Genomic DNA, 26,660 nt, shown 5'->3' with positions numbered 1-26,660 from the left:
ATAAACCACAATATGGCATTTCTTCTTTAAATATAGATGCATTAATTTATATATCCTAAGCATATAACAAAATTTTCAAGACGCATCCTAAATACTGAAGAGTTGAATGGCTGACACACTTAGCCTCAGTTATGCATTATTGACATTTTGATGGCAGCCCAAAGTCTTTCAAAATCATAGTATCTTAGCAAGAGCAAAACCGCTCATTCTATTACCAGTCTTACTATTATTCTCAAATGACTCCAATTAGTGGAGTGACACACAAATTTTTGGCTAAGGAAACATGACACTTGCAGAATGCCATTAATGTTACATAAGACAGTGTGGTTGGCGGATGTAAGACAATTAATACCCACCACTGCCTCCTTTACCATGACTTGGGATGTATATAATAAAACATCCACATTAGAACAACTCCCGTAATTAAATCCCACCATCTGTCATCGAGCAGCACGTGGCAGGGTAGCACGAGGCACGTACATCCATCACAACAACAAGACGCACGTGCTTGAGTCCCCCCTGGAAAGCGATAGTTGAGTCCGCCTTTTTAAGAGACTGAGAGCAGCTGACTGAGGGATTTGTTTTGCTCTGTCCCTGAGTGTCCCTGCGAGTTATATCTGCCATGTGAAGAGCTATGCCAGCCCCGCCTGTGGATAGATAAGCAGCCTTCCACTCCACCTTCTATGTTCAGCCTCAGCAGGGGAGCTCAAGGTACAGTGGGAGGGACAGTCAAGGCCGCTCTAGTGTCACCTGTGTGCGTGGGAGTTATTAGCCTCCATGCTTGTGTAGGTGTGATGCTGGGCTGTCCTTTGCCTTATGTGTGTGTGTGTGTGTGTGTGTGTGTGTGGAAGAGAGAGAGAGAGAGAGAGTTAGGAGGTGGTCTGGTGTCCTGTGTGTGTGTCCCTAGCTACTACTGCTGACTGGTAATTTTATGTGGTTTTAGTGCGTTTTTAGTATGCTGTTTCTCTTCTAGTTATTAAGTCTTGTGAAGTGTGAATAGTGCAGAAAACACACACACACACACACACACACACACACACACACACACACACACACACACACACACACACACACCTGTACTTTAATCACAGTACGTATTTAATTTCTTTTACGCATCTTTCACCCGTGTATGTTTCTAGAAGCCTTTAAACACCATTCCCTTTTCTCATTGTATATACCGTAAAATGGGGTAATTCGGTTGATTTTTTACACTTTTTTAATTCAAAGAAACAGTGAAACAGAAACCAAACTTTTATTGTATCAAAATACATCTCTACAAATGCTGGTGCTACCATGTAGTGGCCAAGGCAAAATTGTATAAAGCCTGTGATACAGGCACATTTTTATGGTCAACCGAATTACCCCACACTTTGGGGTAATTTGGATTTTTGTTGAATTTGATGCCAAAATGGCTACAAAATAACAGAAACTTATAGACTGCAGGTATAATACTTTGTACCTGCAATAAAAAAGGTAAAAAAGAAACTCAAGTGGGTATTTATTCCATTTCCATGAGCAAACAATCTTATTTTTATTTCATGATATCTTCATCTGAATACCTGAGCCTGTTTGCTCCAGGGACTTTATTGTAAGTTCTAGGCATTTTCCTGTAGGTATACAGAATACCAGGGGTAAATTAGCCTTTTTTTTTGGGGGGGGCTGGGGAGGTCCCCTAACCAAATTACCCCACGTTGAATTATGGCCATTTATCAAGTAATCCCCAAAAGGAATAAAAAAAGAAAATCAGTCATAGATACCTTATTAAATATGTAGTTAACGCTGAAAATTTGAACTCCCTAGGACAACTCCTTCATTGACAGCCAGATAATTGTAATTCACCCTCATAAATTTTGGAAATTCTTGGTATTTGCATTAAAGGCAAGTACTGCCTATAGGCAGGGCCAATGTTGCATTTGAAAATGCCAAAATAAGCAGAATTTAATGACAAACGAAAGCATACAAGTGTGAAATACAGTAAAAACTAAAAATAAAAGTGATATCATAAGAAATAGAAAATCTTCGCTTTTCCGAATTACCCCACTCTGCCAAATTACCCCATTTTACGGTACAGAACCATCACAACCCTCCATCTCTCTCTCTCTCTCTCTCTCTCTCTCTCTCTCTCTCTCTCTCTCTCTCTCTCTCTCTCTCTCTCTCTCTCTCTCTCTCTCTCTCTCTCTCTCGCCAATCAAAATTTTTCATCCCTTTCAAGTTATTAAAGCATTTAAAACATCCCTTTTTTCTCAGTATAGTATACCTCTCTCTCTCTCTCTCTCTCTCTCTCTCTCTCTCTCTCTCTCTCTCTCTCTCTCTCTCTCTCTCTCTCTCTCTCTCTCTCTCTCTCTCTCTCTCTCATCCCAGTATAGTATAAACATCCCTTTTTTTCTCAGTATAGTATACCTCTCCTTCTCTCTCTCTCTCTCTCCCCAGCAGGAGGTGACCGCCGGCAGGATGTTTGGCCTGGGGAACTTTGACTACCCCAAGTACCGGTCTGAGTGCAGCTCCATCGCCTCCTTCTCCTCAGACAATGGCTCCAAGAAGAGACGTGGATCCTTTCTGTGAGTCTCCCGCCTCTTCTTGTCTAGTTGTTCTCTACCTGGTTGTGTTGCTACTTTTTGTTTTTACCTGTTTGTGTTTCTGATTGTTGTTTCCTGGTTGTGTTTCTTATTTGTTCTCTATCTGTTGTGTTCCTATTTATTGCTGTTGGTTGTGTTTCTGATTTGGTGTTGTTACCTGTTCTCTTTCTGTTGTGTTGCTTATTGTTGTTATCTGGTTGTGTTTCTTATTTGTTCTTTATCTCTTGTGTTGCTTATTGTTGTTACCTGGTTGTGTTGCTAATTGTTGATATCTGGTTGTGTTACTTATGTGTTCTTTACCTGGTTGTGTTTCTGATTTGTTCTTTATTTCTTGTGTTACTTATCGTTATTATTACCTGGTTGTGTTTCTGTGATTGTTTTGTATTAGTTGTGTTTCTTTGTTTGTTCTTACCTGGTTGCAATTCTAATTTTTCTGTATTGTTTGTATTTCTTATTGTTTTTTTATTAGTTGTATTTTTTGTTATTGTTTGTATTTTTAGTTGTTCTTGCTTTGTTGTATTTATGATAAGGGACACCATCTCTTTCTTTCCTATGGTCCTTACATTCCCATTCCATTTTTTACATTCCTGTGGTCTTCATGCTTATGCCTCCCTTCCCACGTCACACAGGGACAGCAACGATGATGAAGGTGAGTCCATCAAGATCCCGCGCACGTCGGGTGAGTGGAGCAAGAGGCAGAACCACAGTGAGATTGAGAAGCGGCGGCGGGACAAGATGAACACTTACATCATGGAGCTCAGCAGCATCATCCCCGTGTGCACCTCTCGCAAGCTGGACAAGCTGACGGTGCTGCGGATGGCAGTGCAGCACATGAAGATGCTGCGCGGCTCTCTCAACTCATACACCGAGGGACACTACAAGCCGGCCTTCCTCTCTGATGACGAGCTCAAGAATCTGATCCTACAGGTATGCTTGTATTTTATACTCATTTGTATGTGTGTCAATGCAGGCAGTGTTGGTTAGGGAAAATAAGGACATGATAGGTATGCTTATATGTTGTATGTATGTGTATGTATGTCAGAGGAGGCAGTGTAGATAAGGAAAAATAATGACATGATAGGTATGCTTGTATATTGTATTTATTTATATGTGTGTCAGAAGAGGTAGTGTAGGTGAAGGAAGGGAGGAAGTCAACTAATCTGATTTTTCAATGTCTTAACTATCATGACCCATTGTTTTGTATTTACCTAGTTGTATTTACCTAATTGTATTGTATAGGATTTGAACGGGCCTCATAGTGTCCTGTCTCCATGTCTCCATTTATCCAATTTTTCCTTAAAGTTATACATATTATTTGCTGTGTGTGTGTGTATTTACCTAGTTGTAGTTTTACAGGGCCTGTGTGTGTGTGTGTGTGGGTTTGTGTATTTACAGTACCTAGTTGTATTGTACAGGGTTCGAGCGGGGCTCATAGTGTCCTGTCTCCATATCTCCATTTATCTAGTTTTTCTTTAAAGTTATACACACTATGCATTGTGACAATTCCATTATCCAATGCATTCCATTTTTTCCACCTTTCTGTGTGGAAAACTGTATTTTCCAATATCCTTCACACACTGCCTCATCCTGATCTTCTTTTCATGTCCTATTGTGTGTGTGTGTGTGTGTGTGTGTGTGTGTGTGTGTGTGTGTGTGTGTGTGTGTAAAACTTGTATGTAGTGAAATGTTTATTATTTGTGGTGATTTTCACATTCATTTTAAAATGTTGACTTTTTTACATACAGCATGTCAGAAATAGCTTATTCCACTGAGAGTGTTGAGTGTTTGGTGTGTGAGAGAGTATGAGTGGAGGGTGGTGAGGTAACACAAGCATCTGCCAGGACAACTAACACAGAGGTGTGCATAATTAACCACAGCCTCTTCAGGCCGCCGATGGGTTCCTCTTTGTGGTGGGGTGTGACCGCGGCAGGATCCTTTATGTGTCCGAGTCTGTCTACCAGACACTCCACTACACCCAGGTAGGTGCAGCTCAAACCTCAGGCCCTCCTGGCTCCTGTGCACACCTGCTGTCTTGTCTCAGTCATTGATATGTATGACTCTTTAAGAAACATTGTGACTAAAAGCTTGTAAGAAATGAGTAGCAGAGTCTCAGCTCATTCTTCATATTTTCACTGTTTTCAAATAATTATTTGTAATATTTATACAAGACTGAGGATGATTTAATGATAAGGGAATATTTATGCAATTACTGCAGAACTTCTTAGGAGTATAATGGTAACCATTGTATTTACTTAGTTGTATTGTACAGGGTATGAGCAGGGCTCATAGTGTCCTGTCTCCATTGTGTGATTATGTGTGTGTTTGTGTGTGTCAGGGTGAGCTGCTGGGGACGAGCTGGTTTGACATCCTACACCCCAAAGATCTGACCAAAGTGAAGGAGCAGCTGTCCTGCTCAGACATCAGCCGCAGGGAGAGGCTCGTTGATGCCAAGAGTAAGTTGTACTTATAACAATTGATCATATTTTCTTTCAACACAAAAGTAAAATCCTTTGTTTTTTGCTGTGGCCGACATGATCATCCCAGCAGGTGTCCTATGCCAGCAGGCTCTCAAGGTGTCCATTTGTGGTGGCTCTGTAGGACTCCACCATGCTCACCCTGTTACCTTTCAAGACATTTGTATTCCAGTTGTGGATAATCCTTTTGTATTTTTATTTATGGGCCTCTTTTGTCCCCTGATTCTTGTGATTGATCAAAACTGCATTGTGTGGCCAGCCTCTCCCAGTAACACAAACACCCTTATATGCATGTGTCTCCAGCACTGCTGCCGGTGAAGACAGATGTGCCACAGGGTCTCACCAAGCTGTGCCCCGGCTCACGGCGGGCGTTCTTCTGCCGCATGAGGTGCAAGTCAGCGCCAGTGCTGAAGGAGGAGGCAGACTCCTCCACAGGCTGCCCTAAGAAGAAGTCCAAGTCACAGAGCTCAGGTGAGGCATTGGCAGGAGCCAGCCAGCACTGGCAGGGACCAGCAGGAGCTGGCTGGCACTAGCACTGGCACTGGCATGCTCCTCAACCCTGACAAACAAACAAGCCTTGCCTCTGAACTTTGTTCCACTGCTGAATGATGAATTGCTAACCTCTTACTTATCAATTTTCAAATTGTGAACAAAGTTTTTGCTTTTATTAATTTATCCAGATGTATGATTGCAGAATATGGATTTAAAAGAAAAAAATATTGAAAATGGCTTATAAAAAGTAGTTGTAACAAAGTACTTTGAAGAGTTTTAATTGGTAAATCAGAATCTCTAAGCCTATGTAAATTCTTTTTATTTCCAAACCACTTGTAACATATGTAACTTATTTTTACATTGCATTTCACATTTACCTGAGTTGATGTTTGTGGCAAAGTCTCCCTCCCTCCTCAGCGGGCCACACTGAGGCTTGTCATGCACACACTGAGCCCTGCTGTGTGTTTTCCAGATAAGAAGTACAGTGTGATCCACTTTACTGGCTACCTCAAGTCCTGGGCGCCCACCAAGGACCCACTGGAGGAGGACTCAGGCAGCGACTCAGAATCCTGTAACCTGTCCTGCCTGGTGAGTCACTGAATGAGTCTTGGATCGGTCCACACGTCACTCTTAATGGTCTTCAATACTTTAACTTATCTCGAGATGAAAGATTTCTATTGTGTGGCCTGGAATAGACAAACAGCTTACATAGATGAGTGGAGAGTGTGCCCTTGTCACTGGTGGAGTCCTGGAGGATGGTGAGGGTGATGCATCATGGATGTCATGATGTGAGCTACAACTTCCATTATTATTGTGTGTGACAAGTGTAGAAATGTAGTCACAGCACCCACTTTTATTTCATTAGTGTGTGACAGTATGTTGTGGTCTGCAGGTGGCGGTGGGCAGGGTGCACCAGCCGCTCCTGGCCTCAGGGGCACAGGAGGCTGCAAGGTTTGGCCGCACCGTCCCGCCACAGTCCATTGACTTCATTTCCAAGCACACCAGTGATGGCAAGTTTGTCTTCATTGACCAGAGGTAAGTTGGCTTCTCCTCATTTGCTTCTTCACTGCACTAATGTTTATTAAATGTGTCGTACATGTGAATTACTGGCTGGCAGTGCACTCTTTCTTACACTTGTGAGGGAACCATATTAATACTAGCTCAGAGTGAAAGACATGCCGTCACACTGTCCTTGGTGTTCCCTGCAGGGCCTCACTGCTGCTGGGCTGGCTGCCTCAGGAGCTCCTAGGTTCCAGCATGTATGAGTACTTCCACCAGGATGACATTCCCTTCCTCGCTGAGACTCACCGCTCCACCCTGCAGTCCTCCGAGAGCTGCAACACACAGGTACACTCTGCTCCACCCCACCACACACACTCCACACACAACACACATTACACACACACACTACACACTCCGCATAGTCATGAGGTGCAGGAGTGTGTGTGGAGAGTGACATAGCCTCAGTCCATCAGTGAGTCATGCCACTTGTCAGCCATTCATGAACTAAGTATTTGTACAAAGGGAACAATGATATAGCTTGGTTTTCTTCCATTGATTGTTTCTTCTTGTGTGACTTATGCTTTTATTTATCTACTTATTTATTTTTTACTCATTTATTTATTTTTTTATGCTTAACTGCAAATTCTGCATTGATAAGATGGAAAAGAACAGAGTGACCTTCCTTCTTCATAACTATCAAAATCTGCAAACCTCACAATAATACAGTGAACTTTCCCTGCCACTGCACCATCTGTTTTTCCTTGACACTGCACCATCTACCTTTCCCTGACACTGCACCATCTTCCTTTCCCTGACACTGCACCATTTATCTCCCTTAAATTGCACCATCTACCTTCCCATCCCTTCACTCTGACAACTGTCACCATCATCCTCACCTGACCATCGTCCTGTCCACCCTGCACAGGTCTACAGGTTCCGCACTAAGGAGGGGTCCTTCGTGCGGCTGCAGAGTGTGTGGTGGACCTTCAAGAACCCCTGGACCAAGGACATTGAGTACATCATCTCCAAGAACAGTGTCGTCACGTGAGTGTGTCCCCAAGCCTTGCCTGGGCCCGAGTCTTCCCTTTGATCCCTTCAGTACTGGAGTGCATTTTTTATCATGAATTGTTTGTGTGATTAGATGATTTTATTGACATTAGGAAGGGTCTATGGAGGTCATAAGATTAATGGGGAGTCTTTTTTAATCCCCACATAGATTTCTGAAGCTGTATAAAATTGCTGTATAAACTTGCCAAATAGTAGCCAGATTGAATATGAAAATGCGTCCTGGTACCGAAGGAGTTAACCAGTATATCTATTTCGTGATTCACTATTATTGGATTTAAGAACCTACCTGTCTCACTTTCTAATGTATTTCTTATGCATGTAAGGTGTGAAGAAATAAGCCATGACTTTTTCCATCATAGTTTTGTGTGAAGATAGAGCGACAACTTCCATTATTATTGTGTGTCAGAGTGTAAAAGTAAATTTGTCTCACCCATTTAATTCTTGTGTGTGATGGTGTAGAAATGGAGTCACAACAACCATTATTATTTCATTATTGTGTGCGGCAGTGTAGAAATGGAGTCACAACACCTATTATTATTTTATTATTGTGTATGAGAGTGTAGAAATAGGGTCAGAACACCCATTATTATTTCATTACTGTGAATAAGGGTGTAGAAATGGAGCTATCACACCCATTATTGTTTCATTCTTGTGTATGAGAGTATAGAAATGAAGCCATCACACTCATTATTATTTCATTATGTATTGTGTGTGTGTGTGTGTGTGTGTGTGCGCGCGTGCATGCGTGTTTGAGGGTGTAAATATAAAGCCATGACACCAATTATTATTCTCTCCTTGTGTGAGTGTGTTGAGATGCAGCTGTGCCATTTATAACATTGAGTATCTGTGTGGTGCAGGTCTGAGGCGGGGCTGGTTGAGAGCTCGATGGCCAGCGAGGCAGTGTCACAGTCCTTCAACAGCTTCAATGAGTTCCTGAGTTCACCTGGTGAGTGTTGTGTTCACGCCTGTATTCTGAAACGCTCTGCTCTCTTACCACGACTATTTTCAAAGGCCACATAGATGATAAGTCATGTTTCAGAGCTGTAAATGATGAAGTAAACTTATTCATTTGTCACTAAAACTATTAAAACACCCTGAAAAATTTGGCACTTAAACATAAGCCTTTTGCAATAGTGGAGGTGACAGACAGACATAGACCAAAGGAATGTGATGATACTGTGAAATTTAACCAAAGGAATGTGATGACAGTGAAATTTAAGAGATAGATGAACATTTTGGGTATGCAGTTTGGTATGGCTTAAGATTCCACATCCCTATGACCACAAACTACTAATGATATTCCAGATACATAGTCTAGTTTGGCATAAGACTCTGTTTCTGCATAATCACAAGCTACTAATGAGATTCTGAATACACGGGACTGGCAACTAATCAAGCCTTTTTTTGTGTGTGTTATGCTGCTCTTGGCCAGTTTTCCCCTCTTAATAAAAAAAAAAAAAAAAAAACCATAATACAGTTTGGTTTCTATTTCCCATCAATGGCCAGCTACCAATGACGTTCCAGACACACCACCACCAGGCAGTGCAGGTTCCTCCAACACCAACAACAGACTCATTGGGAGCGGTATGCATGCTGGGAAGATCGGCCGGCAGATAGCGGATGAGGTTTTAGACAGCCAACGAAGGAATGACTCAGCCTCCAACAGTCCCGTGTCGCCCTTCGAAGGCATCCTGGGCTCTGGGGCATCTGACCGCTCCTTTGCTGCCCTCCTGCGCTCCGACATGACAGCACATAGGGTGAGGCTGAGTTGCTGTGGGCTGTGTTTGTTGTGTTTCAGTGTGCTGGGTGAAGATGAGGGGCTGTGGGCTGTGTTTCAGTGTACAGGGTAAAGATGAAAGTTTGTGGGCTGTGATTGCTGTTTCAGTGTGCTGGGCCTTGTATTGGGTAGGATGAAGAGCTGTGGGCTGTGTTTGCTGTGTTTCAGTGTGCTGGGTCTTGTATTGGGTAGGATGAGGGGCTGTGGGCTTTGTTTGCTGTGTTTCAGTTTGCTGGGCCATGTATGCGGTAGGGTGAGGAGCTGTGGGCTGTGTTTGCTGTGTTTCAGTGTGCTGGGTCTTGTATTGGGTAGGATGAGGGGCTGTGGGCTGTGTTTACTGTGTTTTAGTGGTCCTGTCTATGTATTTTATTAAGCTTGATTGGTGAAAGTCAAAATTATACTCTAGATTTTACTTGGATCACTCTAAGATGATGGAGGAGCCAAAACAATTAGAATTCTTGCTTAAAACTTGCCCCAGACCACTCAATTATCAGACGAGGAGTGACAGCAATGGAAAATGTAAAATCTAAGAACGAACCACTTGATTAATGAGCCAAAAAGTTACAATTCTTGCCTAAACTCAGGGAATCACATCAATTTAACCCCTTAAGTACTGGAACACATTTTTTACCTTGAGTTTTGGGGTATGATTGGATAATTTTATTCACATTAGGAAGGATCTATGGAGGTCAGAAGGTTAATGGGTAGAGTCTTCACTATTCTAATCCCCACATAAGTATCTGAAGCTGTATAAAATCACCAAATAGTTGGCAGAATGAATATGAAAACATGACATGGTTCTGAAGGGATTAAAGGATAATATAGTACATGAAGTGATGAATGGAATGGACTTAGTAATCATGTTGTTGTTGGTGAGTCAATAGGGAGCTTTAAAAGAAGATTAGACAAATTTATGAATGTGGATGATAGACGGAATTTACCCCTTCAGTACTGAGACGCATTTTTACCTTGATTTTTGGGTGTGATTAGACAATTCTACTTACATTAGGAATTGTCTATGAAGGTCAGAAGATTAATGGCCAGTCTTTACAACTCTTATCCCAATATATACTTGTGAAGCTGTATAAAATTGACAAAATGGTAACTAGAATGAATATGAAAACATGTCCTGGTACTGAAGGAGTTAAGTAGCTTTGCTCATACAGGGACTGCCATGTGTAGACCTGACAGTCTCTTGCAGCTTCTCTCCTTGTATTATGTTATGAATTGACGGCCGTTGTTTATTGTTCTTTCCCCTTCAGAGTAATGTGAAGAACAACGTCCTCCTGAGCAGCAACACCAGCAGCTGTTCCGGCAGTGACACCAGCAGAGGGCCACAGCTCAACAACACCACCACCACCACCACCACTACCAACAACAACCACCACCACAACCACAACAACCACCACACCAACAACACCATGCCCACCTCAGACCGCACCACCAACTTCAACCACAACAACAACCACAGACAGCTTGGTACGTGATTTATCTCTCTCGTCCTCCTCCTCCTCCTTCTCCTTCTCCTTCTCCTTCTCCTTCTCCTTCCTCCTCCTCCTCCTCCTCCTCCTCCTCCTCCTCCTCCTCCTCCTTCTCAGGTTATTTTTCTGACTCTCCTTTTCTTTTCCTCTTCCTCTTCCTCCTACTCAGGTTATTTCAGAACTCAATAAATTTTCCTCACAACCCCCCAATGAGGGTGACCTGACCTCCTAACCACCATGTCTCAGCGTCTCCCTCTCTCCCCACACAGTGTCCAACGAGGGTGACCTGATGGATGTGGTGAGTGGGCGTGACATGGAGACAGACGGAACGAGCGACTCTGATGAGGCAGCCATGGCGGTCATCATGAGTCTCCTGGAGGCCGATGCAGGTCTGGGGGGGCCGGTGGACTTCTCCCACCTGCCCTGGCCCTTACCGTGAAGGACGCTGCCTACACCCACCTCGTCCTTCCCATTAAGTAAGGTGTTTGTTGTGTCTGTGTCCTCCCAGTGTCACTTTCCTCCCTCTTCCGCAACACAGAGGCACTGCTGGTTGCGGGGCCATGTGGTGGTCGGTGTGTGCTCTGTGGTGCTGTGTTGCATGGTACGGGTCTGTGGCTCTGTGGGGACGTCACCCATTGAGGACTTTCAGTAGTGGAGTACAAATTTCCAATCATGTAAGGGATTTTCTGATCCTTATCTAGTACTGCAATGCCATCCAGTGAATAGCTGTCTACTACTTTGTAAGACCACTTTAAAGATTGTATCACTTTTCTTATAATAGGGAAAAAAAAACTAAATATACTTATATATCTATCTATATTATTATGTATCTAGGAAATTTTGCAGAGTTTGTAACTTTTAGCCTCTCTTTGACACCTTAGATTTGTATTGTTGTCATTCTTCCACTTTCCTTCACCCACCGCCAGGCCGGGACGTAATACAATAACCTGGCAGCCCAGACTGCTTCGTGTGGAGGTGTGGCCTGTGGGAATGATTGTATTGCTGAAACATTGTGTGTGTGTGTGTTTGTGTGTTTGTGCATGTGTGTGTGTGTGTGTGTGTGTGTGTGTGTGTGTGTGTGTGTGTGTGTGTGTGTGTGTGTATGCCAGGTACTTGCTCAGTGTGAAAGCCTCATAGCAGGATAAAATCACTAAAAGATATATAATATTCTGAAACTAAGCTAATTTTGGAGTATGTGCTCAGTTAAGTAATACTGAGCTGAATATTTTCCATTTATACAGTGATAACCACAAAAATGCTCACAATACAGTTGATTAAGAAAACCGCGCCACCTCTTCCAGCCGACCCTCACGACCCAGGATGGCAAACAGAAACCATAGATGTGGAGATTACCTCACCGCCTCTGTTGTGTGGTGAGCCCTGGGTTGGTGGGGTGTTGGGGAGTGCTGGTGAGTGTGGCAGGTCTTCATTCTGACCTCACTCTCCCTGCACCTTGTGTGTGTGTGTGTGTGTGTGTGTGTGTGTGTGTGTGTGTGTGTGTGTGTGTGTGTGTGTGTGTGTGTGTAAGGTGGCTGTTGGTTCTTGTGATTTCCGGAGCAACAAGGTTTGGTTTCCTGAGAGTTGTAATACAGAAATCATGCACGAGATTTATTTTTGTTTGCACATTGTCACACGTTTGCATATGATGGAGTCGTGTCATTGTTTTTATTGATGTACATGTATTTGATTTTTTTTCATGCTACTTTGTTCTATCTATTGATGTATATTGTTTTTTGTGATCCTTTATTTTGTTGATTTTATTTGAGTTGAAATTTTTGTGATTAGTAATTTGCACTTTACCATTTATTGCTTTCCTTATGTTTTATTTTATGTGTGTGTGTGTGTGTGTGTGTGTGTGTGTGTGTGTGTGTGGGTGGGTGTGGGTGTGGGTGTGGGGCTCTTGTTGGCTGCCACAACTCACAATATTGACAGATTATAGAGATATTTGTCCATTTCTCTCATTTTCTTCACATCTTGACATAGCACTCACCTCAGTCTCAATGGCCAGACTACAGGACCTCATGTCACTGTTCACTGTTCTTGAGGCTGTAACTTCATGAGAGAATCTTCCATAGTGATCTTTATTTTTACAAAGAGACAAGGCACGATGTTGTCTCGTCTCCGCCATACTCAACTCGCCACATAGTGTTATTGTGATTACCATTGTTGTTGTTTTCAGTTTTTTGTTACACAGCAGAAAAGTTTATGACGTTGATGTAGTTTTGAGCTCCACCTGTGAGGGAGTGAGGGAATGGACAGGAACTACCTAATTGTTGACTGGTTATCAGCATTAAAGTCTCGACTCTCAGGTCTTTGTTGGCATTGATAAAAAGACAAATTTTGCCATTATGAGCTTATCTGGTAATTAATGACTTGGTGTATTCTTATTGATTTATCACATAGCAGCTAAAATATATATCTTTCCATCTATCTATCAATCAATCAATCTATGTATCTATGTATGTATGTATCTATCTATCTATTCATCAGTAACATTCAAATCATCACAACAGGTGTACTATATTTCAGTAACTGGAGCAATTGTTCCTTCACATCTTACTGGATAAAAAAAGATATTGGCATTCTGTAAACATATATTGCCTTAAGCACCATCAGAATAACATAGCGCTCTGTCTAGTCATTGGTGGTGCTTCTTCCTCCTCCAGTTTACATTGAAAGTACATTTTTACTCCTCCAAAACTTTCCCTTTGTGTCTTTCTATCGTGTTTCATATCCATCCACTGTTTCTTGTGCTCTTTGGCAGCTGTATCAGGCAAGGCAGTGTTAGAGCATTTTCAGTGCCACCTACATTTTTGTCAGTGTTTATTTTCCACTGTAGACAGCATGGTGGTTATCAGTACTTGGCCGGCTGTAGAGAGCTGGTGTTTCTGCTGGTGTGAGGTTAAGGGTCCCATAAGGCCTATGTCTCCCTTCCCACACTGCAAGGTTAACTAAGAAGGCTCCTGTCAAGTCCATATCCATCTCCTCTTTGTCAAATGGCACCCCTTCAACCACCCTGCTGTCCATGTATTAGTGGTGTATTAGATTAGGGAGTTGATTTTACACACACACACACACACACACACACACACACACACACACACACATGAAGAGGGAAGTGTTTGGATGGCAGAGAGAAAAGTTAGTTGTTGAAGTGAGAAGTACAGGGTGGAATATAGTACTAGTTAGCTCCGTGTATGTAGGCGTGCTGTATCAGATGCCTCTATATTTCCTTCCTTTGGGATTTTTACGCTCATCTCAATTTGCTCAGAAATCATATTAACCCTTTCACTGCTATTTGGCACATCTTTCCTTGAATTTTCTCTAAGACATCTAGTTCACGGTCTATTGGGAAATGCTTTCTATTCATGCACTTCTTTCTAGTAGGTTTTAATAAATGCTTCACACTTTGCTCTTGTTACTGTTGCCTATCACAGTGAAAGGGTTAAGGCAGAAGTCAGTGACCTTACCAATGCAAAGGTGTCTCGTGGAAATTACTCGTCTCAGGTCTGACTCGTCATCTTCCAGTGGTCCACCAGTGACGTCACCCGGTCTGTGCGTGTTGCTCATCATTCACTGTCAATTCATCAATAGGAGTGTCAGATTTTATGGATCTTTTCCTTTGTGCGTATTATCTCCTTAAAACAAATTGTCAAAGTAATTTTTATTTGTATTTTGTATTTCTATTGCGATATGCAGCTTAGTTTACCGAGACAAATACTAGCAATTTAGAGGGCAGTTTTTATTATTACTAGTCTGTCTAATTGTTGAGTTGTTTTGCTGGATGGAAAAGTTAGTTGATGTGAGAGATTGTTACGTGTATGAGTTAAGTGTTGTATATGGCGTCCTGTAATGGCAGAAACAGTGTGTGGAAAAACTATAAAGAGAGCAAAGTAATCTATCAAAATTATACCATTTTTGAGAATCTTAAAAGTGGTCAGAGTAGCAAACTGATGAGTCTGTTAACTGAGGTGAAGGAGGAAACATAGGAACAAACAGGATCTTGAACGTGTGTGTGTGTGTGTGTGTGTGTGTGTGTGTGTGTGTGTGTGTGTGTGTGTGTGTGTGTGTGTGTGTGTGTGTGTGTGTGTGTGTGTTTAAGTGCATGTGTAAACTTTGTGAAAGAGACAAGAGCTATTTGACTGACATGCTTAATGCAGAATATATATTTATTTGTACATTAAACAGACAGGTTTTTGTAATGATTATACAGAGTTTTATCTGTGTGTTTTTGTTAGACATTACAGTATGATGTGGTATGGTATGGTATGGTATGTATATGTGTCCTACTGTATGTTCATTATACACTCCCTCACTTTTCCTTTTCCTTGGTGTTTGGATTTGTGTTGATGTGTCGGCGGTCAAGTTTGTGTTTGTGTGTCGCTGCTTGGTGAGGAGACTGACAAGGCTGACACTCAGTACATGTAGGCCTGCTATACTGTTAGGCAGTGTTAGTCATGGAGCAATGATTAGGAGGGTGTGCATGTTTATGTTATGTATGTGTATATTACAGTACTATTATACTTGATGTTTGCACACATGTATGTCCATGCAAGTGTGTCTTTGACACATGCATACTGAATACAGTTTATGAAGATTAGGCCAAACATTGGTAGGTTTGAGCATTAATGGACTGTTAGAGTTTGTATTCTGTTCAGAGCAGTTATATAAGACACGACCCACCACAGTGCGGTCAGTTGTCTCCACACACCTGGACGCAAGGCTCATGTTTACACCGGCACATCTTGCACGTCACAAGATGGTGTCGGCAGGTCACCATACTTTGTTCCTCTCTGATCCTGCTCACTGGGAAGCTGTGACCGGCTGGCTCTGATGCGGTGGATGTGGTGAACCAAGGAGAGTTCTGTGGTGCGCTGCAGGCTGGCCTGATGGGCTGCTTGTGCTGCACGCCTGGCTGGATGTTGGCAGCGGCAGTGTGCCGTGCTGGCCAGATGGGATGAGCAAGGATGATGGATTGAATAACCACGTAAAAAACCTGACGGCCGCATCTGTAGTGTGACGGAACCGTGTCCAAACTGTGAGGGCGTGTGATGTCCTCAAAAATAATGTTGACTTTTGACTTCCCATCCTTAGCATTTGCCTTTGTCAGTGTTACAATACAGTACAACTGAAGCCTTTGGTCTTGTACAGGATCCCTTGGCTGTAGCAGATTTGCCTCCCACTCCACAGCTGAGTTTGGTCAGGTGACACTGTGATGCATTGCTGCTTGCTGTGCTGAGGGATCTACTAATCCAGTCAATTCCATTCACACCATAGCCACTTCTAACTTTGAAATAATAACTTCTCCACTGTCTGAAGCATCACTTCATGTGTAAACACACTATTGTTTTGTTATTGTTTGTTCATTCAGTTTGACTTACAACTCTTACATTCTTCATGCTTTCTTTTGTGTATGGAGTTTTGAATTAATTTCCATCTCGATCTTCTTTCTCAAAGATCATCATCTAATGCTTTTATGACTTTAACTTCTTACTTTTTTCAGTAAGAAACAGTATTAAAGTGTGACCAATTTTTCTTTTCCTTTGTGGTGTGAGCACAGTGTCACCTGCAAACCACACTGTATTGAGCTCCATTGCACACCATTACTGCAGCATTGCTTTCACCCCCCTCACAGCTGCCTCTCCCATCTGTGACAAATTGAACAGATGCAGTGACATTACATTACTGAGGCATCTAGTAACATGTTTCAATCATGTTTAAATGTAATTCATCATATAGCATTTAAGGGCTTGTTTGTGTGTACATGTATTCATGTGTGCATGAGTGTGTATGTTTGTGTATAGGGAATAGATAGTACTAGTAAGTCAGTCCTTAATAGTACAGTGGTATTACCTCAAACATTTAGAGCATCTAAATCAGGACCTCACAAATGTGTTTTATATATCTTTACAAAATACATATACGTACATTTATGTATAAATACTTATATATTTGTAGTGTGGGAAAGTACAAAGGGGATCTATCATAAATATGATATTTTACTACATTTGAAGATAACACAGTGGGTTTTCTGTACCGTGGGCAGGCAGAAAACTGCTCCCAAAATTGTGTACCTCTCCTTGGACCATCTGTGGGGAAGGAAATGTTACAAAATTATGAATAAGACATCACAGCTTTGGAGTCTGCCTGAAAACTCTAGTCGTGCACCCTGCCATATCACTTTAGTTGATAATGTTCACTGCTGTATACATGTCTGTATAGGATGCATAGAGAGGAGTGTGTTAGTTCAACACAATTCACTCATCACATGATAGCATTGCCATCACAGGAAGGCTGCATTGAGGCAAAGAGCTGGAGGACGGAGGTGGGCTGAGCATGCTTGAAGACTTGGCGTGATGTCTGTGTTCTGAGCTTACAGCAAGTCTTTCAGTGATCTTATAAGTCTAGAATAGGAACTCCTGAGACACTCACACACTGTTCTTCAGCATTGTTAAGGAAGGTGTCTTGTTAGGGAGTCACATCACTTGCATTGTAATATGTATTGATGTTCTTGTTGATTCAGAATTTTAGATTGTAAAGATCATGGATTATTTTTCCTGTCAAATGAAAAGTGAAGACATGTAAGGATGCAGAGCCTTACAGAACTAGTTGACTGCATCTGTTGAGGATTGTGTCTCTTGATGTACTAATTACATTACTCTGAAATGTAGCATTAGGTACTGAAGTACTTTACTGTTCAAGGTCATTCAGTAATTCATAATAATGTCCCCTGAGGCTTTAGTGTGTGTCATGAAGGTGACAAACAGTATTAGTGTGTTTGAGACTGGCTGTATGGCAACTGTGTATTGTGCAGTATTGGAGGCAGGCCAACAGTTGACAGGGGGGTTTGCAGAGATGTCTGCAATGGGCCACTCATTATTGTTTCTCTTCTCTCATTCTGAGATTTATTGTCTTTTGTGTGACTCACTGGAGAGCCAAGAGCCGAGAGGCAGCAGGTAGTGGTGGTGGTGGTGGTAGAGGACATTGGTCTTGTGTGTGTAGTACACAATTTGTTGTGTTTTTAGTTCTCACTTGTCAGTGTACATAGTGTGAACTAATTCATACATGCAACACCTTAAAGATGTGCATGTCATGATGGTCACAGTTTACAGGAAACAATACAGTGTTGCCTGAGAGGTCTTAGTGTTGTTGGTTGGGGTTTTACTTTTTTCAGTCTGTTTGTGGTCAGTGTGTAGGAAGTGAGGAAGTGTGGCATGGCCTGTGGACACAGGGAAGCAGGGAAGCAGAGGTGCCGGCTTGTTGAGGAAGGAGTCTGTGTGGGCTCATGTCTGGAGGTGGACCACTTCTTTCTCTGAAACACATTGACGTGAATTACACTGAAAGTGCAATTTTATACTAAACATATGATTGGTATTATTATAAACATGAGTGTGTAACGTTAGCTGCTTGAATGTACGTCTGTGTAGGAGTCTTAGTAGTGTGTGGTGTGTGAGGATCAGCCTGTGCTGAGTTCCTGAGGCAGTGAGAGGCAGCCAGACTGTGTTGGGTGAGGATGGATGAGCCACACATGAGACTCGAGGCACCGGCCGTGGTGTGCGGTGCCAGCACGCCTGTTGGCCAGGGAATGGAGTGTCAGTCAGGTGAACATGGTAGATGTATAACTATTCTTGTAACATGATGATGTTATTATTGTTGATGAAGGCAAAGCCTCTGTTAGTCATATACATATTAAAGGCACAGGATTAAAAAGAGAGAAGCGTAGCACTATACTGTGCAATGTGCCCACATCCTGTGCATGGTTAATAGTGTAAGAATTGAGACTCTTAGAGTACCGTAGGGCTTATCAGTACTCCTGTGTGAGGAGCATTTAGGGTTTGTTAAGTTTAAGATATTTTATAATTTGAATATATTGATTTTATTAAAGAGATAAGCATATTTTACTTTTGAGAAATCTCCATAGTCATGTGTCTTGTAAACCTGCAGACAACAAAATAATAGCAGCCATGTGCATGCTTACACACACACACACACACACACACACACACACACACACACACACACACACACACACACACACACACACACACACACACACACACACACACACACACACACACACACACACACACACCTGTGTGACTATTTTTCAACAATCATGCCATGTGCCTCCCTTCTTGTCACAGAGTCCTTTTCCACACTGACAGATCTACACCTGACTCATCCTATCACCCACACCTGCTTTGCTCCTCTAACCAACACCTGACTCTGTCCTTCCCACACCTGGAAGTGAGTGCCACTTGCTGGCTACACACTTACACTAAGGTAGCTGCTCTCTAGTGGAAGGCAGTCCAAGTGTCTGAACACACAGAATTCACTCAGCTTTAATTCAGTGTGGGAAAAACTTGTGAGTCATTGGTGAGTCAAGTGCCATAACCTTTCCTTAGTAAAGTAAGGTTTTCTTCGCACTCTTGTAAAGAGTTACTGTCTTTATACAGAGAACTTTGCATCATTCCATGAACTAACACTGTTGCAGCAGGGACAACTCAGACAGTCAGAATAACCTTCAAACACTCTTTATTCTCCCCATTTCTCGCCTTCTTGAATCACTGTACTTTTATCCATATACTATTGTATGTTGATTTCTGTCGTGAAGTTTTCCTTGTTGAGCGATTAGTATGCTATAATTGTGTTTTGCTCTGACAATCTTGAATTATTATACTGTGTACTTTAATGTTTGTGTTTTGAATGCGTTTCCCATCTCACAACTTTCTTCTAAAGTGATGTGTTGTGTTCTTACAACAATATAAGCCAGTTAGAGCAGTGTTGCTGCTGCCTCAGAGCCGGCACCTCTCCATGCATTGAGACCAGACTGGCATGCACTGGAGGGCCAGGAAGAGGTGAGAGGTGCAGGCTCAGCAGTGACTGGGACATCAGGGAAGTGCCTGGGAAATGCAGGGAATTCATCAGTTAGCATGAAATTGTTAAGAATGTAGTGATACAAAGACATAGTATATGGGAACAGCAAACATATACGTATCTGTAAATGCTGTTATGTTTTGATGTTTTGATGTGTAATATTAAAGTTGGCCTCTTTAGTATGACGAGTAGGTGTATGATGACAAGATCATTGTGGTACAGTAGTGGATCACTTGTGGGACATAATGTTCTTCAGTGATGGTGATGGTGATGGAGTTAGCATTATGTCCAGTACTTTATTGTGCCGGCAGCAGTTCCTTGAGTTGCTTGGTGGGTCTTTTGGTTTGAACACAAGTCATTGCGTGACAAGGACAAAGTGATCCACTAACGGTGGTAGATGATGCGTGGTGGCAGGAGTCAGTCAGTCAGCTGGCTGTGCTCTGTGTGGTGATGCACTGGTGATGTGTATCAGTACCATCATGGTAACTTGAATGAATGTATATCAAGGAGTGCCCTGTTAATTTAAATAAGATCTTCAGCTTAACAATGGTGTCTGAAAACTATTTTGAGTTAATGTTTGGTGTCTTTTGAATTAACATTTCATCATTTTTCAGCAAAAATTGTTTAGATATAATATGATCATAGTTTATTGGTGAACATTGAGTATGTAATAAAGGTTTACTACAGAGTGATTGTGATTAAAGCAGACTGATAGCAGATAATCTGCAGTACATGAAAGTATGTTTAGTGAGACAAAGCAAATGAATTATACAGCATTACACATAGACAGTAACAGTATTTACCTATTTCTCGTATTGAGCATTATAACACAGTGGTAGGCACTGTTTGGTGTATCTCAGAGGCCTGTTTGCATATGCTGTCTATATGTGTATATTTAATCAGTGTTTATGACATTCTGTTTTTTGGAGGATGATCAGGGAATGGTTCCATCATCTCAATTAACAAGCGTGGCACAACACTCGGAGATTTTATGTTTGACCTCACAGGTTTCTGGAGGTTGTTCCAGTGTATGTCTGCTGTCTGAATCTTAAAAATAGAAAGCATTAAGAAAATAATGCATACAATTAACAAGGACATAATATACCGTATATATATATATATATATATATATATATATATATATATATATATATATATATATATATATATATATATATATATATATATCCTTTGATATGACATGATTGAAGGAATAAGACTTAATATGAAGGACAGAATGTGTGAAATTTGAGAATTGCAAGAAAAATGGATAAATAAAATAGAGTTTAAGAAAAATAAATAAAATAAATAAGTAATAAGCAGAGTAAAAAAAGTAATAAAAAAAACTAGGAAGTAATTGAAATCAAACCATCAGCACCGCATTTCTCTCGACAAGAGATGGCAATGTGAATGAAGGTTTTGAAGAGTCTCGATGATCACCTGTAACATCAACAACAAAATATGAAATACACCCAGGTGATACAGTAATGAGTGTACACTGACCTGCTGCTGTTGCTGCCAGTGTATGGAGTGCGTACGTATGTGTGTGTAAAGTGAGCCCTGTCTTACCCAAAGATTGCATGGCGAGTGGCAAGTGACGAGTGAGATGCTGAGTGTGTCTTTGGTGATGATAATTTGATGACTATTATACTACTACATGTTCACTATGTTTGTTTGTTTGTTGTTATTAGTGTTTACATGTTTTATTTGTTCTGATGATAATACTACATACTACCTGTCATCATTTTATGTAGAATATAACCTTAGAGAGTGAACTGATGTCTCATTTTGAAGTGATATCCTTTGGTCCATCAGCGTGTTAATGTGATGTGTAGTGGAGCAGAGAGAGAGGAGATTGGGGGGTGGGCAATAGTGATGAGAGAGAATGGGTGAGGTGAGAAACATTAGAGGGATAGAGAATAGTACAGTGGTTGATACAAGTGAAGGGGCAATGTCTTAATATACACGTCCCTCCCACTCTCCTCATTTCCCAGCTCTCCCTTCAAAGCTCTTTCACTCAGCTGATTTGACGTCACATGTATGAAGCCATGCTATTGGTCAACAAGGGAAAGAGAAAGAAAAGAGATAATAATTGGAGGAAATGGGAGCAACACACACACACACACACATACACACACACACACATGCCCATATGGCAATATTGTAATATTCTCCTATTCCTCTATTAGTTATCTATTTTCTTTCTATCTTTTGTTTTATTCCCATTTCTTCCATTCACTATCCATTTTCTTTCTATTTGTTTTATTTCCATTTCCTTCATTTATTATCCATTTTCTTTCTATCCTATTTTAATCTTATTTCCTTCATTTATTATCTTTTCTTTGTTTTTTCCTTGTTGATCAATAGCGTGGCTTCTCATACATGTGACGTCAAATCAGCTGAGTGAAAGAGCTTTGAAGGGGGAGCTGGGAAACAAGGAGAGCAGGAGAGACATGTAGATTAAGATAGTGCCAGTGAAAGTAGGGTTGCCATATACTAACAATCAAAATTCCGCACATTTTCACTAACAGCTGATATAATACTGGAAAACATGTAAATCAATTAAAAACTCAATTGATTTACCTTTGCTGCAGAAACAAGGTCACAAGGGCACAAACAGGCAAACAATAATCCAAATTGATGCCTATATCAATTCAGGTTAAAGAGAAAAGACTGCATGGCGCACACCATGAGGTGAGTCGTGCCACAAAAGAAAGGCTTGGAGCATCGACTCCATGTAAGACCATATAAGGGACTAATAACTAAGTGGGCTTTTTTTATATTTCACTCTTTATATTGCCCTTGGCCAGCTTTCTTTTCTTATATAAAAGATCAGGCAATGTCTTAATATATACATCCTGCCTGCTCTCCTCAATTCTCGGCTTCCCCTTTGCAGCTCCTCCCAACTGATTTGATGTCATATACAAGAAGCCAAGCTATCATCAACAACAACACACACACACACACACACATACACACACACACACACGTGCCCATATGGCAATGTCTTAATATCCTATTCCTCTATTTGTTATCCATTTTTCTTTATTTGTTTTAATCCCATTTACGACATTTAATATCTTTTCTTTCTCTCTCCCTTGTTAACCAATAGCATGCTTCATATATGTGACGTCAAATCAGCTGGTTGGAGGAGCTGTGAAGGGGGAGCCGGGAATCAAGGAGAGCAGGCAGGACGTGTATATTAAGACAGTGCTAAAGACCAGTATAAAGGTGTAGCAGAAATATCACCCGCAGCTTAAAGATCAACAGAGGGTGTGATTGGTGAGTGAGCCATGCACAGTGTGGCAGCCTGTCCAGGGCCTGAGCTCCACCACTGGTGTGACGGTGACAGCTGCCGGCCCACAGAGTGTCACCCACTCATTATGTTAAGGCCGCCTCGAGGCACAGCTCAGTTTTAACAAGACACCACGGAGTGATGATGGCCTTTTCCTTGCTCATATTAAACACACACACACACACACATAACGTCAATAATGTTGCTGCTATTGTTGGGTACCACTACTACACTCGCTCACATGCTTCCATTCCCCATTCCTTCCTCCTGTCACTACAATTTATGCATTTCAGGTGGGAAACAACAGGAAAACATTGAAAATTGAAGGAAATGTTGACGAGTTGACACAGGGATGGACAGGGATTGGTAGAGCGGGATCTTGGTCCGGGTCTCGGTGGGCGCCGGGCGGTATGACCGGGGGTATACGTAATTATCGCCTTATTTAACATAGTAATGGGCTGTTTATCTATTTTGGTGGTTGATTCTGGCTTTGCTTCACTCTCTGGGTCTGGAAACAGAAGGGAGTCCAGGCAAACCTTGGTGGACTGACCTGGGGGGGAAGGCATGGCTGAAGTGCCCCTGTGACCCAATATTTACGTACGAAATTCATTTTAAAAATCACCACAAGAAAAAAGGCTCCCAGACTGAAATGCACTACACTTTTAAACGCAACAAATAATTTAACTAATAACCGAAATATAAAAAGGTAACCGGATCTTTTGTTTACAAAACGACGTCCATCGAACGGTCTTTTTTTTAAAGCAACGGTGCCACAAACACTTCATAATGTCGAGATGGAAAACACAGCCAAATTACATTATATTAGATTTTCTGAATAAGAAAAATTTTCGCTTTCCAAACAAACAAAGAAACCACAGATTTCCTGTCGTTTAAAGATTTTTGTTTTCTATTTCGATACCGTTAAATTTTTTTTTACTTGAAAATACGAATAGTTGGATTACATTTCTATGGGATATTATTGCTTGGATCATGTTTTTCTTGTCTTTTAAGTGTTATATCAAGCACCAAAACAATCCTAGGCGTGCTAATTAAAAACAAGTTCAAATTGTAGAATGCTGAAAGTGTTATTTCAACGAGAAAAAAAAAAAAAACATAGCTAAACAAGATCTTATTGCGGACTATAACTTGATTTACATTCTTATCAATAAATAAAATACATAAACAATGCAAACTCCAATGATAAACGAGAACAAAATCGTGATGTGGAGCCGAAGTAGTTTTTTTGCACATTTTCTCACCACCTCCATCTCTCCTCCCCTCCTTCCGATCTCCTTCCCCACTCCTCCACCTCCGCCTCCTCCATCTACTTCCACAACGTAAGCCCTTAGAACACCAGCAAATACCTACAATACACTCAAAAAACGCCCTAAGTGTCTTGGCTGCATGGTGAAGGGGCGGGGTTGGCGTGGGTTAGCGGGTTGGAGCGCCAAGGACAGTGCTGCCAGGTATGGGGTCATTACCTTGTTTTAGGGTCATTTGAATACTATCAGGGTGACATTCTTTCATTTCAGGGTAATATTATTTCATCACCGTACATATTATGGTAATGTTTCTTACATGTACATATATATAAATGATCTTTAATAAATAGACTTCAAACAAACGAGATAATTTGAAAGCAATAATATTAAGGGTGTATTTAGGGTAAAGCTCGCAAATCGACCTGGCAGCACTGGCCAGGGATGTCTTGGTGTGTGTGTATGTGTGTGTGTGTGTGGCGGTGGTGGCGTGATATAAACTGTTAAGAGAATGGTATTGTAACTTCACGAAAGAGAGAGAGAGAGAGAGAGAGAGAGGTTGTAACTTCATCACATCACTAATACAAAAAATAAATAAATAAACATATATATGTAGATAAATAAATAAAAACAAATAAATAAATGAATCAGTAAATAAGAATTAAATAAATAAATCAATAAAGTAAAATGTTCTGATGTGTGTACGTTAACATTGCTCACTCCTGACCCCAGGGTGAAGAATATATAGTACCTAGAGGGGTAAATAAGGGCAGTGCTTGATGCGAGTGATAGAGAATAGATGCGTGAGGAATAGTAGAGGGATAAGTGCGGATGAACTAAGAGAGAATGGGTGGATAAGGAACAGTAGAAAAAAAAATGCCAGTGGTTGATAAGAGTGAAGAGATGGAATGGATGGGCAAGGAACAGTGAGAAGCAAGGGCGTTGATCCTTTTACAATGGTGTTGGAGGGGGGGGGGCATAATATTAATTCATCCATGACTTGGTAACGCGTAAAATGAAAAATAAATAAATAAATAAATAAATAAATAAATAAACAAATAGATAAAAATTAATAATAAAACGTGGTGGTAAGTCTGCACATTCACAGGGAACCGACTTGCTCTGTTTCTTGTCAACAAAGCTCCATACAGTCTTTAAAGCTTCATACACTAGTTGATATCCGTCGAAATTGCACACGAGAGCAAATATGGTGGTGGAAGCGATTCCCGCCGGGAGAAAGTTTAATCTGAGAGCGATGTGGCACGACAGCGGCGGCACACAACAAGACTGAAACCTCTACAGTATACAGTCTACAGTTTCATTCCTACGATAAGATAAGACGTTGGATAGACATGTTTAGGCTATCCTGCTGTAAAAGAGACTCTATGCATAGCCACAGGCGTATGCATTAAACAGACAGGAGAGGTAGAAGCCGTGGCGCCGTGCATGCTCAGCAATGTCTGGCCGGAATCCCTTTGACCGAGTTTAATCCCTCTGAAGCAGGTTAATGGGTGGAATGAGGAGCCGTGCATGATTGGAACCAATTATGAAACGGGTCTGGGGTTTGACTAATGCACCTCGTGTGAGTCGTGAAGGGACGCCCGCCACCACCACCACTACCACCAGCAGGGACGAGGACACGAGGCGCCACACTCTGCCTCCACAGGAACACATGACACGCAATCCCCCAAATACGAACACCACGCATATGCATACCAACCCAAAGTAAAGACCCGAATTCTTGACTTGATGTATATTTAAATCCATATTTGTTTAGTCATACACGTGAGCGCACACAGGCAGGCCATATAACATCGAGTGTATATGTCTATCATTGGTTGTGTGTGTGTGTGTGTGTGTGTGTGTGTGTGTGTGTGAGGAGGGGAGTTAGCGGGTGGTAATGCCGTATACGTTGCCGTTGAGTCACAGTGCCGCCAGATCCATACGAACCTTCTCTGACACCCAAACAGTTTCCGGTATAGTCAGGCTAGAGGCGGCTGAGGAATATACCAACAGCCAAAACCATTTGTCCCTATCTTTTGGCTAACTCTTTACCAATTCTTTTAGGGAACATGCAGTTTAAGTGGACCTTCTTTCATAAAAAAAAAAAAAAAAAAATCCGACAGGAAGCCAAGGCATCGTGGCACTGGTTTCCTTAGAACAGTCGCAGCGTAGCCTACAGTTCACGGCTCCAGCCACTTCATGATTCATCCGCTCACAGCACCATATTCAGTCCGGACCTCCCCTGCCCCTTCCCTTACTGTCACTGGCCTTCGAATTTCTACTACGAATTATTACAAGGACATTTAATTAATTTTGAAGAGAAGATGCGGCAGAAAAATAAAATATCATTAAGTTC

The 26,660-nt window shown here is 41.6% G+C and overlaps 1 protein-coding gene and 1 long non-coding RNA gene across 7 annotated transcripts; one reads left to right on the top strand and one right to left on the bottom strand.

The window, feature by feature from the left end:
• The first annotated feature begins 503 nt into the window (after positions 1 to 503).
• On the top strand, positions 504 to 21,522 carry LOC123508555 (protein cycle-like). 6 transcript variants are annotated; one of them, XM_045262302.1, is made up of 15 exons: positions 504 to 711; positions 2,431 to 2,558; positions 3,206 to 3,503; positions 4,454 to 4,555; positions 4,912 to 5,029; positions 5,354 to 5,521; positions 6,015 to 6,130; positions 6,435 to 6,577; positions 6,751 to 6,889; positions 7,470 to 7,588; positions 8,470 to 8,558; positions 9,119 to 9,369; positions 10,652 to 10,868; positions 11,140 to 11,346; positions 12,172 to 21,522. In XM_045262302.1, exons 2-14 carry the CDS (start codon positions 2,452 to 2,454, stop codon positions 11,307 to 11,309), a joined length of 2,037 nt encoding a protein of 678 aa, XP_045118237.1. In that variant the 5' UTR covers positions 504 to 711; positions 2,431 to 2,451; the 3' UTR covers positions 11,310 to 11,346; positions 12,172 to 21,522. The 6 variants fall into 6 exon arrangements, with proteins under 6 accessions (XP_045118237.1, XP_045118235.1, XP_045118238.1 ...); XM_045262300.1 differs by having other exon boundaries at positions 2,434 to 2,558; positions 11,140 to 21,522; XM_045262303.1 differs by having other exon boundaries at positions 4,463 to 4,555; positions 11,140 to 21,522.
• Positions 1,039 to 14,070, bottom strand: LOC123508556. Its single transcript, XR_006675958.1, has 2 exons — positions 13,935 to 14,070; positions 1,039 to 1,074 (listed from the first exon to the last, which is right to left on the bottom strand). It is a non-coding gene; the product is annotated as an uncharacterized LOC123508556 (long non-coding RNA).
• Positions 21,523 to 26,660: the final 5,138 nt, after the last annotated feature.

This window comes from Portunus trituberculatus, chromosome 25 (genome assembly GCF_017591435.1).
Source record: "Portunus trituberculatus isolate SZX2019 chromosome 25, ASM1759143v1, whole genome shotgun sequence".
In the NCBI taxonomy this organism is placed as follows: Eukaryota; Metazoa; Arthropoda; class Malacostraca; order Decapoda; family Portunidae; genus Portunus; species Portunus trituberculatus.
This window is presented reverse-complemented; position numbering and strand designations above follow the sequence as displayed.

Excerpts from the sequence above, each read along its gene's own strand:
- LOC123508555 (XM_045262300.1), top strand. The coding sequence starts at position 2,452 with ATGTTTGGCCTGGGGAACTTTGACTACCCCAAGTACCGGTCTGAGTGC. Across the intron at positions 5,030-5,353 it reads GAGGCTCGTTGATGCCAAGA|CACTGCTGCCGGTGAAGACA; the intron begins GTAAGTTGTACT and ends ATGTGTCTCCAG. Across the intron at positions 6,131-6,434 it reads CCTGTAACCTGTCCTGCCTG|GTGGCGGTGGGCAGGGTGCA; the intron begins GTGAGTCACTGA and ends TGTGGTCTGCAG.